This window comes from Octodon degus, unplaced genomic scaffold, assembly GCF_000260255.1.
Source record: "Octodon degus isolate 3935 unplaced genomic scaffold, OctDeg1.0 scaffold00081, whole genome shotgun sequence".
Lineage (NCBI taxonomy): Eukaryota > Metazoa > Chordata > Mammalia > Rodentia > Octodontidae > Octodon > Octodon degus.
Genome location: NW_004524657.1, coordinates 8,628,617 through 8,644,183, shown reverse-complemented (window position 1 = coordinate 8,644,183; position 15,567 = coordinate 8,628,617). Strand labels below are relative to the sequence as shown.

At 34.3% G+C, this 15,567-nt stretch overlaps 1 protein-coding gene across 3 annotated transcripts in view; it reads left to right on the top strand.

The window, feature by feature from the left end:
- Senp7 (SUMO1/sentrin specific peptidase 7) overlaps nt 1-14,634 on the top strand; it is a 219,917-nt gene extending 205,283 nt beyond the window's left edge. For all 3 annotated transcript variants that reach the window (XM_004636590.2, XM_023721306.1, XM_023721305.1), the window contains 7 exons: nt 3,514-3,606; nt 6,730-6,839; nt 8,830-8,882; nt 9,656-9,699; nt 9,798-9,866; nt 10,533-10,683; nt 12,856-14,634. In XM_004636590.2, the coding sequence (XP_004636647.2) occupies nt 3,514-3,606; nt 6,730-6,839; nt 8,830-8,882; nt 9,656-9,699; nt 9,798-9,866; nt 10,533-10,683; nt 12,856-12,993 (658 nt within the window). In that variant the 3' untranslated portion in view covers nt 12,994-14,634. The remainder of the gene's footprint in view (nt 1-3,513; nt 3,607-6,729; nt 6,840-8,829; nt 8,883-9,655; nt 9,700-9,797; nt 9,867-10,532; nt 10,684-12,855) is intronic.
- The last annotated feature ends 933 nt before the right edge of the window (nt 14,635-15,567 follow it).

Genomic DNA, 15,567 nt, shown 5'->3' with positions numbered 1-15,567 from the left:
CCTCCGGCGGCTCCAGCTCGCTTCGACTTCTCAGGCTTCTCCTCTCCCGCCTTTTGGTCCGCCATTTTCCCGGCTGCGGCCTCCCCTCTGTCCTGAGTCTTAATTGACCTTAGAAGACTAGGGCCAAAATGTTGGCTTTCCTTGTAGCCCTCCTTTTTCTCTAATTTTGGTCTGCAAACTTAGGTTGTTAACCATCCAGAATTGATATTCTTTAGATAATCACATTTCTGCCTAAAACCCTTTTCCATACCCTCAAACTCTTATAAAAAAATCTCTAATCTGACCAACTCACCTCCACCTGCCTGGCTGTAAACCCTGATCTAAATACTGTAACTCTTGTCTTATCTGAGAGAGACAGAGACAGAGACAGACTCACACAGGCCTAAAGGTGATTTAAAAATATTCCTGATAATATAGAAGGGGAAGATTTATTAAATATATTTGATAAAATTTAACATATTTGGTACCTATAATGAAATGCCATGTAGAACTCATAATGAGAAACAGAAAATAAATAAGCAAACAAATATCATAGTGATATAGGGGGAAGAGATTCCTAACCTGAAAGATATCTGGGATGAGTTCATGTTTTTAAAATAAAAGAATGAATTTTAGGAACAGTGAAAGTTAAGAGCATACTGTATTTAGTGGGAAAAAGAAAGCTTTTGTCTGAGAGAGACAGAAGGGCACCTAAGTGAGTTGCCCAGGACTTTGCCTTTTCTGGGGCTTTTATAAAGCAAAACTATGGGGTGAGGTGGGTCTAAGAAGGGGGAAAAGATTGGTAGTTGTAAGATGGGGATAAGAAGGGACAAAACTATGGTCAGACAATAAGTATAATTGTTCAGGTAAAATTGATTAAATCAAGATCAAATGAGGAAGCAAGTCACATAATGATGACATGAATACAGAACAAGGGCTTTTCCTGGAGGGGAATTGGGTTAGTGGCTCTTCCTAGCTTTTGCAAGATGATTTTTAAATTCCTGTTTAAAATATCATTCCCTGATATCCATCCCTAGGGAGGTATGTGTGTATATTTGTTTAATGATTTGTGTAGAAATTTGGCCTACAGTGGAACTGCCCCTCTCTCCCACAGTTGCAAGGTATTGGCTTCCATACTGTCTCCTTTGAGGGTCTAGTCATATCTGACTGTAATATTTCTGTCTGACTCAGCTGCCTACAACAATGGCTACAGAGATAATATAGTAAAACAAGAAAATAGCAGGATTTGCTGTTTCTCATTATAAGGTCTTTCTGGTATCAAGTTTCTCATTATAAGGTCTTTCTGGTATCAAGAAAGTTTCATCTTTCTTGTTTCTACTTTGTCCTTTGTGCCTTACTCAATGTTCAGAATATATTAGTTACTCAAAATACAGGCTTGTAGTTGACCTTTCTCAGGATTCATTTGCTGGTATATTACCAAGGAAAATATCTATTACTGAATTTTGAGAACTGTTCAGGTAATGTATGTTTGTAAATATGTTCGTTTTGTTTTTTTGAGACGGGGTCTGACTGTATAGTTCAGACTAGCGCTGAACTCACTATGTAGGTCAGCAGTTCTCCCAAGTCCTGGAATTACAGGTGTGTACCACCAGTCCTGATGAGAATTGTTAAAAGATATTTAAGAGTTTTGTATTGTGTTAAGAACTGAGAAAAAGATATGTTGTGGCACCACTGTTCTTTATCTTCCCTGCACCATTCTGACATATTACCAAATAAAGCTACCACTAGATAGGATGTGAGATTTTTGAAGCTTAGATATGAAATCTAACCCATCCTAAACATGCAGTGTGATCCACAGGTTCACTGACTACTGTTGCAGAAAAAGAATTTTCAGGATGTATCAGTAAGAAACACAAGAAGGGCTTATTAGGCAGAGATTTAAATGTATTCTCAGGAGTAGAGTGTAGGCACTCCAAGAAGTGAGTGAGGCACATTGTTTCCTGAAGTGGGGAACATTTGTTTCTTTTTACTGGTATGGAAACCCTGGATAACCACCCCCTCCCAGAAGTGTAATGGTTCATATTACAGATATGAGCACAGTTGTTCTGTTTTGCTTTTAGAAAGATAATTTAAATATTCTTTGTTGTCTCAACCTGTTCTTTTATTTTAGGAAGAGGTTCTTCCTGCTCTTTACTTTCTCAATTAAGGTAGTTTTCAATATTCATATGGAATTTTTGAGTATAATATTTCTGGAAGGGAAGGAACCTAAATTTCGCCAAGAAAGTGATATGTATCTCTTTGAGTAACTTCAGTTGAGACCCAGAAGTTGCAGTCTTAAAAGTATAGCTTTCAGTTTCCTTGTCTCTTTTCTACCTGTCTTTTGTTTTTTTCTGTCCTATGTCAAGATTAGCATAATCAGGAAGTCTGTTGAACATTGATATAATGAGATAAACAAAGCAATGTATCTGTTGTAGGAAAGAAAACATCATTTTCTTTCTAAATCTTTATAATATATCTATCTATCTATCTATATATATATATATATATATATATATATTTTTTTTTTTTTTTTTTTTTTTTTTTGGTGGAACTGGGGATTGAACTCAGGCCCTTGTGCTTGCCAGGCAAGCGCTTATTCTACTGAGCCATCTCCCCAGCCCCTCTAAATCTTTTTTTAAATATCTAAACTTAGTTTGATATAACATCCCTAACGTAGGTAAAACAAAAAGAAACTATTTTGTGTATGCATGTGCGTGCGTGCGTGCGTGCGTGCGTGTGTGTGTATTCTCTCTCTTCCAGGTAGCAGTTTGGAGTTCTTTAACACAATTCCTTTGTAGTCCTTGTAACACTTATATTTTAGTCATCTGTTGACTTTTTTTTTGCCTGTATCATATTGCAAATTATTGGAAGACAGTGTAGATATTTTTAATTATTTTTAGGAACCCAAAAAACTTTCGTTGAAGAAATAAAAGGAAGATGGCGTGAGTGGTGGGGACACTGAGCCTTTTCCATATACTTCTTTTGCATAAAGGGAAATGAGTTTCATAAAATTTTAGGAAAAAATCACTTGGGAAGCTGAGGTAGGAGAGTTTTGAGTCCAAGCCAATCTGGACCACATCATGAATTCCAGGCCAGCCTGGATTATCTGTCTCAAAACAAAGCCTCTCTCCATCTCCCTCTCTCAACAACAGCAACAAAAACTCAGAAAAGAGAAGCCCTGTTTCTTTTCTCCTTCGTTAAAGTTTAGCACCTACTTCATCACAGATACTATATTTGGTCAGTGGAACTATGCAAAATGAATAGATACAGATAAGTTTATACTCAGTTGCTGAGTCAATTTGGAATCTACAGAGTATTTAATAAATTTGTCTTTATTCTTTCTGTTTTATTGTTTTTAGTGATCAAATTTAAGAATAGCTAAAAGGTAATAAAAGAATCTGTTTCTAATGTGTTAAATTATATATTTTGAAGATAATTAACTAAACCTAATATTTTGAGTATATAAAAAGGGCTTTTGAAGTTTGTATCTTAAATTTTAAACTTTTATAAATCATCTACTTTTCATATTCCCAGAATGGCACAAAGAAGACATAAAAGAGTAAGAACATGGACTCGTCACATAAACATTTTTAATAAAGATTACATCTTTGTACCTGTAAATGAATCGTGAGTATTTTTGATTATTTAAAAAAAAATGGAGAGAATTCAGAAAAATATTGTGTTTTTAGGTTAACAATCAGTAACAAGTGTGGGTATATAAATCCAAGGCAATATTTTTAAGTTTTTAATGGAAATTGTTGAAACAGTTATTTATCTTGGAATTTAGTTTGGAAATGTTTATATTATGAATAGAGTGGGGGAAAAATGAGAGTAGGTAGAAGATTGTCATAACTACAACACTGATATTTTGTAATTCAAGAAAGTTTTTCTAAATTAAAGATCCAGAAGATTTAGGATGAATCTTTAAATAGTTAAGAGAACAAACTATGCTGGGTATGGTGGCACATGCCTGTAATCCTAGCTCTCAGGAGGGTGATGCATGAGAATCTCTGCAAGCTTGAGGCCAGGCTGAGCTGCAAAGTGAATTTAAGTCCAGCCTGTATTGTGTAGTGAAATCCTGTCTCAAAAAGATAAAAACAAAACCAACAAAAACAAAGGTAATACTATGTATATTTGTCATAGCAAGTTCTCAAAACATTGATTATATAAAAATAAAGTTTAGGGACTGGGGAGATAGCTTAGCAATCTTCAGTGCCTGCCTAGCTGGCTCAAGGACCTGGGTTAAGTCCCCAGAAATGCATGCCATGCAGGCCCCATAATGCCACCTGTGCTGTGCCAGCCACTGAAACTTGGTGTGGTGGTGCATGCCTGTAATCCCAGTGCTAGGAAGGCTAAGACAAGAGGATCACTGGGAGTCCAAGCTGTATAGTGAGACTCTGTATCAAATAATAAATGAAAGATTAAAAAATAAAGTTTGAATTGCTCACATTTTATTTTAAGCCATTTTATTTATAGCTTTGGTAACTTTGGATATTTAGTTCTATTTTATTTTTTGGAGAAAAAAATTTAAAACAACACTAAAACAGTTTCAAAACAGGCTAGTAGGAGAGTAACAGTAATTAATACATTGAACAACTATTATGAATATAACTGTACAAAGTACAAGATATAGACATGAAATATTGTTCAAACAATATTAGCACAGCCTTTTATTTATTTATTTTTTTGTATTTTTGGGAAGAATCTACAGGGTGTTCAGGGTTTCACTTACTAGATTGGACTCCTAGTGATTTGCCTGTTTACAGCCTCCCAAGAGCTGGGATTACAGGCGTGCACAACCATGCCCAGTCTCAATTGTCATCTCAGCATGCCCCAAGGGCCGGGCTGGCACAGCAAGGCCAGGGATTGAATCCTTGGCCCCAGTGCCTGCTCGCAGGTGCTTTAGTCAGCTAAGCTATTTGGCCAGCCCAGCTTTTCTTTTTAATAAACTAAAAGATACTAGCTATATAACTTTATTAACTATCGTGTGTGTGTGTGTGTGTGTGTGTGTGTGTGTGTGTGTATAATTTTTTCTCCCTTCCTTCCTTTCCTTTTTCTCGCATCACAGTTTTTCTTTTCTTATGCACAGTTTCTTTCCTATTCCCAATATCTATTGTGCGATTTGGTTCTTGACTTGTTCAGTTTCTCACACTAGTGAGACAATATGATGTTTATATATGTGCATCAGATGTATTTCACTTATGAGTAGGGTCTCTAGTTGTATTCATTTACCTGTAAAAATCTCTGGTTTATCCTTCTTTATGTCTGGGTAGTATTCCTTTATATAAAAAATACCTACATCTTTTTTTTATCCATTCCTTGGTTAATGGGCATTTGGGTTGTTTCCAAGACAGTTGTTACAAAGTATGCTGCTGTAATTATGGGTGCATATTTATTGCTGTGGTATATTTTTAACTTTTCTGGGAGAATAGCTGAGTCAAATGGGACCTCTAAACTCTAGATATAATAATGCAATTCAGTAGTACAGATGGATACAAAGTCAGCACTCAAAAATCAATAGCATTCCTGTATACAAGCAACAAACTCACAGAGAAATTAGGGAAACAACACCTTTTTTTTTTTTTTTAATTTATTTATTTATGTGTGTGTGTGTGTGTGGCCAGCTCAGCCCACCGGGGGGGGTGGGGGCTGGCTGGCATGTGGTGCTGGGGATTGAACCGAGGTCCCTGTGCTTTTGCTTAACTTAGCTTGTTCTAAGTAGGTGCTTTAGACCACTGAACCATCTCACCAGCCCAACAACACCTTTTAAAATAGCATTCCCTGGGCCGGGGAGATGGCTCAGTAGTAAAATAGCATTCTTACCCCCCCCCCTCCAAAAAAAAAAAGAAGTACTTAGGCATCTAACAGAAGTAAAAGATCTGTTCATTGAAAACTATACTGTGAAAAACGAGATCAAAAATTATGGAAAAATGGGAAGATATCTCTTGCTCATGGATAGGAAGAACAAACATAATAAAAATGGCCCAACTCCCAAAACTGTTACACAGATTTAATACAATTCCAATCAAATACCATTAGTATACTCCACAGAACTAGAAAAAAATTCACTCAGTTCATCTGGAACTAGAAGAGACCTAGAATATCTGAAGAAATCCTGGGCAACAAAGGAAAGGCAGAAGACATCATAATCCCTGACTTGAAATTATACTGCAAAACTACTATGATAAAATCAGCATGGTACTGGCAAAAACAAGCAGACAAACAAAAAAACCAGACCTGAGGATCAGTGGAACAGATTAGAGGATGCAGACACAACTACAAACACATTCTGGAAGAAAGATGGTGTCTTTAATAAATGGTGTTGGAAAAACTAGCTTTCCACATGCTAAAGACTAAAACTAGACCATTTCTATCACCATGCACTAGAGTCCAAATGGATCAAAGATCTAACTACTAAAACAGAAATACTGAATTTACTGGAAGAGGAAAATAAGTTGAAATCTTGAAGATCTAATTAAGTGCAGTCAGAAAGTTCATGAACAAAATATAGGCTGCATGGGAAATAACACAAAGAATCAACATATGGGACTTCATCTTATTAAAAGGGTTTTGGACAACAAAAGAAATAGCTAATAGTTTTAGAACACATGCTCTACATTGTATCAAATACTGGAACGGATGTCTTAAAAATTTTTCATACTCTATTTTCTTAGTTGTAGCTCTTGAGCATATTCTGTAATATTTAGATTTTTTCATGTTATTAAGACTATTTTTTTTTTTTCCCAACAGGTCTCACTGGTATCTTGCAGTAATTTGTTTTCCATGGTTAGAAGAAGCTGTGTATGAAGATTTCCCACAAACTATATCTGAGCAGTCTCAACAAGATAGTAAAACAATAGGTGATATTGTTAAAGCAGATGGCATTTTTAATAACAAAGACAATAGTAAAATAGTTATGGGCAATAATATGGAGTTAAAAGTAATTTAGTTGTATATTATAAAACTTACTAGAAGAAAGAATAAAAAGTTTGAAATTTTCATGAAACCTAGTATTAGGAATAGAGAAAATACTGTTCTTAAATTATGTTGCTGCCGGGGAGATGGCTCAGTGGAATACGCGCTTCCCTGACAAGCGCAAGGGCCTGAGTTTTATTATAGAGTTTTAAAAGAATACCTTTGCTAACGTCATTAAGAATTTGTGTCATAGATCTTTAGGTGTGGCTTGACATACCATTTTTTTTTTCTTAATATGATTTAATGTATTTCTTCTAAACTAGTATTTGAGAGATCATTGAGGATTTCTTAAACTTTCATGATTTTGCTTATGTTGTAACTCTATTAAGCAAGCAACTATACCTACTTGCTTTGTGAAAAAAATATAAACATTAAGTGTTTTATAATGATTGTCTAAGTAGCAAGCACAATTGCTAATAGCCATTTCCACTAATGTTTCCCAAAAGCTAGGAAGAAAGAAAAGCTGATAAAACAACTGATTATTTTCAATTTTCTTTAATTCTTTTCAGCTTCAGAAGTATACTTATGTAAATTATATGATCATGGAAAAATTATTATTAGGCAAATTAACTATCTTCCATGTTAAAAAAATAGACATTTGAAAATTCTTCTTACAAAAATTGGCCCTGCTAACTGTTATTGCAGGTTTTGGCACAGGAATTATATGTTGTCTCATACTAGCAAACCATCAGTTTTAGTTATTGAATTCTATTTATAACATTAATCATGAAAAAAATTAAATGGACCCTCTGTATTTTATCTGTGTTGCGTCAATACTTGATGGAAAATACCTGTTCCACGTTATGCCTAAGATGTTTGATATTTAGACAGATAGGGTAAACCGAACTGCATATGTTGCAGAGTAATAATGAGCTTCTCTTCTGGAGGGTTAACAATCTAAATTTGCAGATCAAAAATTGGAGAAAAGGAAGGTCTGCAAGGTCAGCCAACATTTTGGCCCTAGCCTTTCAAGGTCAGTGAAGACTCAGGACATAGGAGAACCAGTACTATAACATATAACTCAGTTGTGCCCCAGATTTTCTGATGAAGGAGATTATGGAGCCACAGAGGAATGTGATCGATGATGTATAGTATGCCTAAGGAGAGTCACATGGAGAGAAAACTTTCCCTCAGGCTTTCACAGAGAGCAAATTGGTCAAGTAATGGCTGTGACTCATCCATGTGGCTGACACTGACAAAGGATCTACAAAGTGCAGTACAGGGTTACAGGATAAATCCTGAGGGTATTTCACTGACCTTATCAGATACAAAAGTTACATTTCTTGTTATATAGGTCTTGCTTTGTCTTGGTCTTAACCATCGAGCTGAAAAGTGTAGAAATGAGGTATGAAAAGTGAAGCCATGTTAATATGCTGAGCTGTGGAAGGCTCAAGTCATCAGTTTCGGACATTGCCAGTCCTGTGGATAACCCACTACTATTGTGGACTGCTGGGCTGTGTTGTATTGTTTTGCTGAATTCAAGCACCTATAATATTTAGATGCCAATAGAATTTCCATCTCTGACAGGACTAAACTAAAAAAGGGGATACAAAGGAAGGACCATTTTGTATTTGTATATACAGAATAGTTAGGATAGATATACAGATACTTTCACTTAATTCAATAAGAATAAAAGATTAGTAGTAATAGTGTTTGGAGTGGATATCCTGTCTGCTTCTTGTACTGTGGATAAGCATTAAGATAACAATGTACAATATATTAATTATTGAAACTGTCCTATTAATCAGCTTTGAAACTGTCTCATTGATATTTGTTTCTCAATAAAATAAAATAAAGGAATTAAAAAAATAAATTATCTGTGTTGAACCTACAGTAGGGCTTCTTAATTGCTTCATTATTTCTAATTCCTTTTAGACCATGATCTACATAATACTTCAACACTATCTTCAAATACAGAGGATTCCCAAGTAAGTGTGTTCTTTACAAATGTAAAAGAAGAACTCATAATATTAAATACAAGATAGGGCACAGTTAAGCAGACTGGGGGGATATTAATGACTTGCAATTAAATTGTGCTCTTTGATGATTCCTTGACAATTTTGGGAAAAGAGAAGAAGAAAAGTTGCAAGTTTCATTATGTTAGTTTAGCTTGCTTTAATTTCCTCTTTTAGAGGTTCAGTATGTACATTAGAAAACTAAAGGTACTAAGAAGAGAAAATAAAGGTACTAAAAAAGTCTGCACTGAAGTCTAATTAAGTTGAATCCATTGTTTTCTCAAATTCATGAAGAAAAATGTCATCAACAAGTAGTACAGTTTCCCATCCTTTTCCCTTAGCACAGGTTAATATTCTTCTTCATGTGTGTCCAAGGGGAAAAAAATGTGACTAATGATTATTAGTTCAGTTAGAGAATGTATAGAGAGACATGTCAAATTATATTTTTTGTCATTGTATGAGGTGTTGATAGAGGTAGTAGATAGAGGTCAAATTCCAGATTGTTTAGGCCTTGTTAAGGCTCTGTAAATACTTGAGACCAATGTAAAAGTATATAAACTACTATTTTATCAGTTTAAGGAAATAAATCAATGAATTCTTTAAAAATGAAGTTAGTTCAGATGATGAAAATAGCTCTTGCTTGAAATTTTAATTTTAAAGTTGTTTTGAAAGATTTTTAAGGAGTAACTAAATATGAATGTATTTTAGTTTTAATTGGATGTCACAAAAATTTATGTTAATTTCAGAGTACCGAGTTGAGTACATCAGTTCCAAAGAAAATGTGTAAAAGGTACGTATGTGCTGTTTGATAATAGTTTTTTTATGCATTTCGCTATACCTAGTACAAGTTTACACATCTTTATTTCTTTCTTTGCTTTTTTTTCTTAGGCCATGTATTCTCATTCTAGACTCCTTGAAAGCTGCTTCTGTACAAAACACAGTTCAGAATTTACGGGAGTAAGTGATAACAATTTTAATGTCATTCTGTTATCTAAAGTCTCATTAATTTTGAAACTGTCTTAAGGATTACTGAAAATACTATATCAAGAATTGCATTTTAATATGCACTTAAATGAAGCCTTCACATATCAAGAATAAATTGAGAAATTGTATTCATAATTGGACAAAACACATAATTTTACAAAGGAGCATTACACATTAGTGATTATCAAAATTATCACCGGAGGGGTAGGGAGTAAGCTTGGCAGTCTTAAGTGCCTGCCTGGCAAGCACAAAGACCCAGGTTTGATTCCAAGTACCACATGCTGTATGGTACAGGCCACCAAAACTGGGTATGATGGCACAAGCCTATAATCCCAGCACTGGGGAGGCAGAGACAGGATCCTTACAAGAGAGACAGATTATTACAAGGCTGAGCTGTGTAGTAAGACCCTGTACCAAGTAAAATAAATGAAAGAGTAAAAAAAGTTTAAAAAGCTATTAGAGGAAGGTTGCATTATTCTCATTAAAATGGCACTTGTGCAGTTTCATATGAATGTATTTTGCAGTTAAAGACCTGTCTTTGGAAATTTAGTTTGAGGCAACACATCTATCAGTGTTTTTCTGCCCTTGTGAAAGTATTGCAAACTCATAGATTTCTACTCAAGTCACTTCTTATTTCAGATATTTAGAAGTAGAATGGGAAGTTAAGCGAAAAACTCATCGTGAGTTCAGCAAAACAAACATGGTGGACCTGTGCCCTAAAGTTCCTAAACAGGATAACAGCAGTGATTGTGGAGTATATTTACTGCAGTATGTGGAAAGCTTCTTTGAGGTAGGTGAAGATAAATTTTTCATTCACAGTTACCAGCATGTATGACAAATTTCTGGCCAATTAAATTATCAGAGAATTGGAAGGAATGAAAGAGAATAGGGTAGGTACAATATTTAAAGAGAATTTTCCCCAACTAAAAGACCCATTTATTTAAAAAGCTCAGTGAGAAACATAGCTGTTATTTTCTGTTCATAGAAATTTGATAGGAGTTGTGATAGTATCAAGAGAAAAACCTTTATGCAAAGAATCACTCCTTTCCCTTTGAACTATCATTTCCTTAGTTCACACATTACAGTGTTATTAATAAAGATAGGTAAAGGTCTTAGGGAGTTTGTGGCCAAGAACCTGTTTAGAGACTACTTAAAGGTACTTTCAAAGCATGAGCGTTATAGAATGCCACTACAACTTTTTGGTATCTTTAATATCAAGAAGGAATGATGCTATATAGTAAAAGATGGTACATGTTAATAGAAACCATAAACATCTGCTGGGTTACCCCCTTTTTTTTATTCTACACTGGTACTTCATCATAGAATGATGACTCTAGCCCACTGAAAGGCATTTCAAATAAATTTGATTTTGTTTAGAATATTCAGTATGCCTTGTTATATATTATATTCTAATATTGTTAGGTAATTTTATAACTACAAGATGAAGTACCATATGACATTCCTGGGATAGAAAGCTTAAAAATCTATATCTTGTGTTTCTCAAATTTGTGTACTAATGTAAGGCTTAGGTTAAAAATAGATGCGCGCGCACACACACACACACACCCGGGGAAGACCACTAAATACTCATAGATCTTGAAATTGTAACAAAAAACTATTAATTCTAATGGAAGTACTAGACAGTAAATCTCCACTGACCGTTTGCTCCTAGAATCCTTCAGCTTTTAATTCCTTCTTCAAGATGTAAATCCTCACAGCTGACTTCTGATAATTTCATTACATATATAAACATACTATAGGGATAATTTCTCTAGAAATTTTAAAATGTAAATCCAGAGAAATGTCTTTACATTTGCAACTTGTATTTTCCTGGTTAAGCTTAATGTAATGGACCATGTAGCAGTTTTTGAAGCAAATTAGATTGTTATTTCTTGTACTTTGGAGGAAAATTTCATTTTATTTTAATTTTTTTGGCTTTTTGAGACAAGGTCTTGTTATGTAGCTCAGGCTGACTTTGAACTCTTGGTGATCCTTTGGCCCAGCCAACCTGAGTGTTAGAATTATAGGTATATGCCATGACATGGTTTATTTTTTACACTTGAAAAATAACCTTTTGTGGTGTTGTAGTACATGTAATTCTAGCATTTGGGAGGCTGAGGCAGGAGGATCACCATGAGTTTGAGACCATTTTGGGCTACAGAGTGAGTTCCTTTTCTATTTTTTTTTTCTGAAATCCTTTATCATCTTTATCATTGGGGCTTTCTTTTTGCTTTACTAATTTAAAGTAATTTTAAGATGTTGGGAGAAGTTGTGTTTAAGTCAACCTGACTGCTGAGTTATGCTGAATCATTCATTTTTTTTTTTTTTTTTTTTTTTTTTTTTTTTTTACCAGTTCTGTTTATGGTAACTCTTAAACATGCACTGTAGCAGAACAAGTATACTGTAGAGTGATGGTGAACCTCTGGCACATGTGCTGCAGTGGGCATGCAGAACCCTCTCTGTCAGCACATGAATCAAGTTGCTCCACCCTTACCCCAACAGCCAGTCATTGGATACCAGTGCTCATAGGAGCACTGTTGGCACTAAGTGACCAATGCATCAGTTTTGGATTGCAGTTTGGGCATTTATCTCTAAAAAGGTTCACTGTCACTTGTGTATAATTGTGATGTTCAGTAGTTAGCAAATTAATGGAAATGTTCTAATATTGATAGTGATGGTGGTTATATAACTCGGAATAAACTAAAATCCAGTTGAATACTTTAGTGAAATTTTATACCATGTAAATTAAATCTCAGTAAAGCTGTTTTAAAAAAGTTAATACACTTTCATTTCTTTTTTTTGTTTTTTTGCGGAACCGGGGATTGAACTCAGGCCCTTGCGCTTGCCACGGGGGGATGAGCCATCTCCCCCGTCCGCACTTTCATTTCTTGCATAAATGAAATTAAAACAAATTGGAAATTATACTGTTGAACGCATTTTTCTTTTTCTTTGTTTTCTTTAGGATCCTATTGTTAACTTTGAACTTCCAATTCACTTGGAGAAATGGTTTCCTCGACATGTAATAAAGACCAAACGGGAAGATATTCGAGAGCTTATTTTGAAACTTCATTTACAGCAACAGAAGGGCAGCAGTAGCTAGTTAATCTGTACAAATATGACACATATGTTCTCTAAGATTATTGGAAAGCCGCTTACTGGCATTTGTGTTAGCTCACTGAGAAAAAAATAACTTCCAGTAGTTTTATAAATAAGTCATTGAACATTATTAAAAACATAAGCTATATTATTAGAGTTGTTGGACTCCCAGAGGGAGGGCAGATGGGGATGATGGGGATAGAAATTACAATTTCATAAGTATTTGATATTTTTCTGAGTAAATATGCTTGGATTATGCAATAGCATATGTAATGTGGGAATGCTTTTGTAGATAATACAACTATGTGATCTTTACTTCCACATGCCTGGGTGTTGATGGGAGTTAAGTCCTCCCTGGTGCCAGCCCCAGTGCTTGTCAGATCTGTTGACAAGTCATGTCAATATTGTAGTTCTGTTCTTTGCAGCTCAAGCATGCAGTATGAATACTGTGTATTTTTAAGAAGAAATTTAGTATCAAGGCTTCAGAAAATGCCATTTACGGCATCCCTTCTGTATAGTATAAAAAAAGGCATTCATAATCTTAGGAAGATGATAATTTTCAAAGCGCAGCTTATTGTCTACTGTTAAGCGAAACTATTTTGCTTTAATTTCTTTTTTCATTTCTTTTATGTCATGTGGGAATCTGAGAATTTAGTTAATTTGTTCAGGGTAAAATTTGGAACAAAAATTATCTGTCTGAAATAAGCTTTTAAAAATTATATATTTAGTAAATTTAGTTTTTTTGAGGTATTGCTGTACAAATATTCACTACTCCTACATTATCCCAGAACATATATACACAATTTCTGTAAGTATAGATGTCCTCATAATTTTAACAAAAGAATACTTCCAAAGTTCTATTTATTATTAGAACCAAATATATAATTTTATAACTGTTTATGCAGTATTCATTTGCAAAGCCAGATTGTTCTCATTTCTTTTATCTTTTAAAATGGTAGTTTTTAGAGCCCTAAGATATCCCTTACGGTTTAAACCTATGGCACTTAATATTTTATTAATATTCAGGTAGCAGTTCTACTGAATTATGTGATCATGGTGTTATTATATATGATTGAAAACTTTAGAACCTTCTGATATCAGGAATATTTTGAGGGAGATGTGATCATATTGTATTTTCTCAGCTAAGACTTTTTTTAAGAATATTACTTTAATGTGTTTTAAACATTTCTTAGATTTACATTGTAACTGTATGTAAAGCACTGATGCAAAAGCAGTTTAAGATAAAACTAAATGTCTGAACATCTGATTTTAGAATCTGAATTGAGGTCATCACACAGGCCTCCTTGTTCTTAGCTTTCGTTAATCTTATCACCATCTTTATATTATTGCAAATATTTCTGTTTTGGGGATTTCATATAGAGGTGGTTATATCTGCATATTTCATTCCCAGTTTATGTGTGTATTGGGATGGGGAGACTTTTGTAGGCAACTATTAAGTTTTTGTACATGTTACTTTGGGGAAGCAAGTATGTAAATCATCTTGTGATTTCTTAATTTTTCTGTTTGTATGTTTTTCGAAGATACCACTGTCCTTTATTATGTTTTGGAAATGTTTAAAATTCATTTTCCTAAATTCATGTGGAAATAATGCTTTGAGAATATCAACATTTTATATTAAACATATTTCCAGTTCATTATATTGAGGTGTGATTTATTTTCCCTAAGAAACATGAGCCATTCTTATAAATTTCTAATTGTATGATGCCCTTATTCGTACCATATAACTAATACTTAAATTAATTTTTCTTCCTTCTTTAACAAGTATATAGTTACCTTGTTTGTTATTTTGGCTCAGGGAAATTCCCTAATCAGATAAAATTGCTTCAAAAATACAAAATGCTCCAAAGTCTGAAACAAGTGGCAAAATTCCAATCTAACCTCATGTCATTGAGCACAGTCAAACATAACATACATGTGTAAGGTATACTTGAAGCATGAGTGAATTTCTTATGTTCAGACTTGGGACTCATCCCCAAGATATCTCATTTCAAATTTGCACATATTCTAAAATCCAGAATTTTAGCTGGGTTTGATAGCAAATGCCTGTAATCCTGACAGGAAGCTGAGGCAGGGGATTGCTGTGAGTTTGAGGCCAGCCTAGACTACAAAGTGAGCTCAAGGCCAGCCTGAACTGCATAATGAGACCCTGTCTCAAAAGAAAAAAAAAAAAATAGAATTTGAAACACCTCTGGTTCCAAGAATTTCAGATAAGGTGTACTCAACTGCATTTATTATTAGCCAACATTTTGCTAGACACAGCCAATGAACTTTACTTTCTTTCTTTTTTCTTTTTTTTTATTTGAGCAAAGAAATTCTTAATGGCTGTTGATCACTGCTGCATCAAGAAACTTTAGTGCAAATTTTACCAAATGTATTTATTAAAACAGGGTTTTGTTCATTTTTTCTTCGACAAATGTTGCTACATTAACACTCAGCATGTAACTGATTTACGTAGATATTTATAAACTATCAATGTAAGTCAGCCCTGCAACTAAACATTCAAATATATTTATCTTGAGATCTATACTTAGTCCATATTCATCTGTATTGTCAGAAT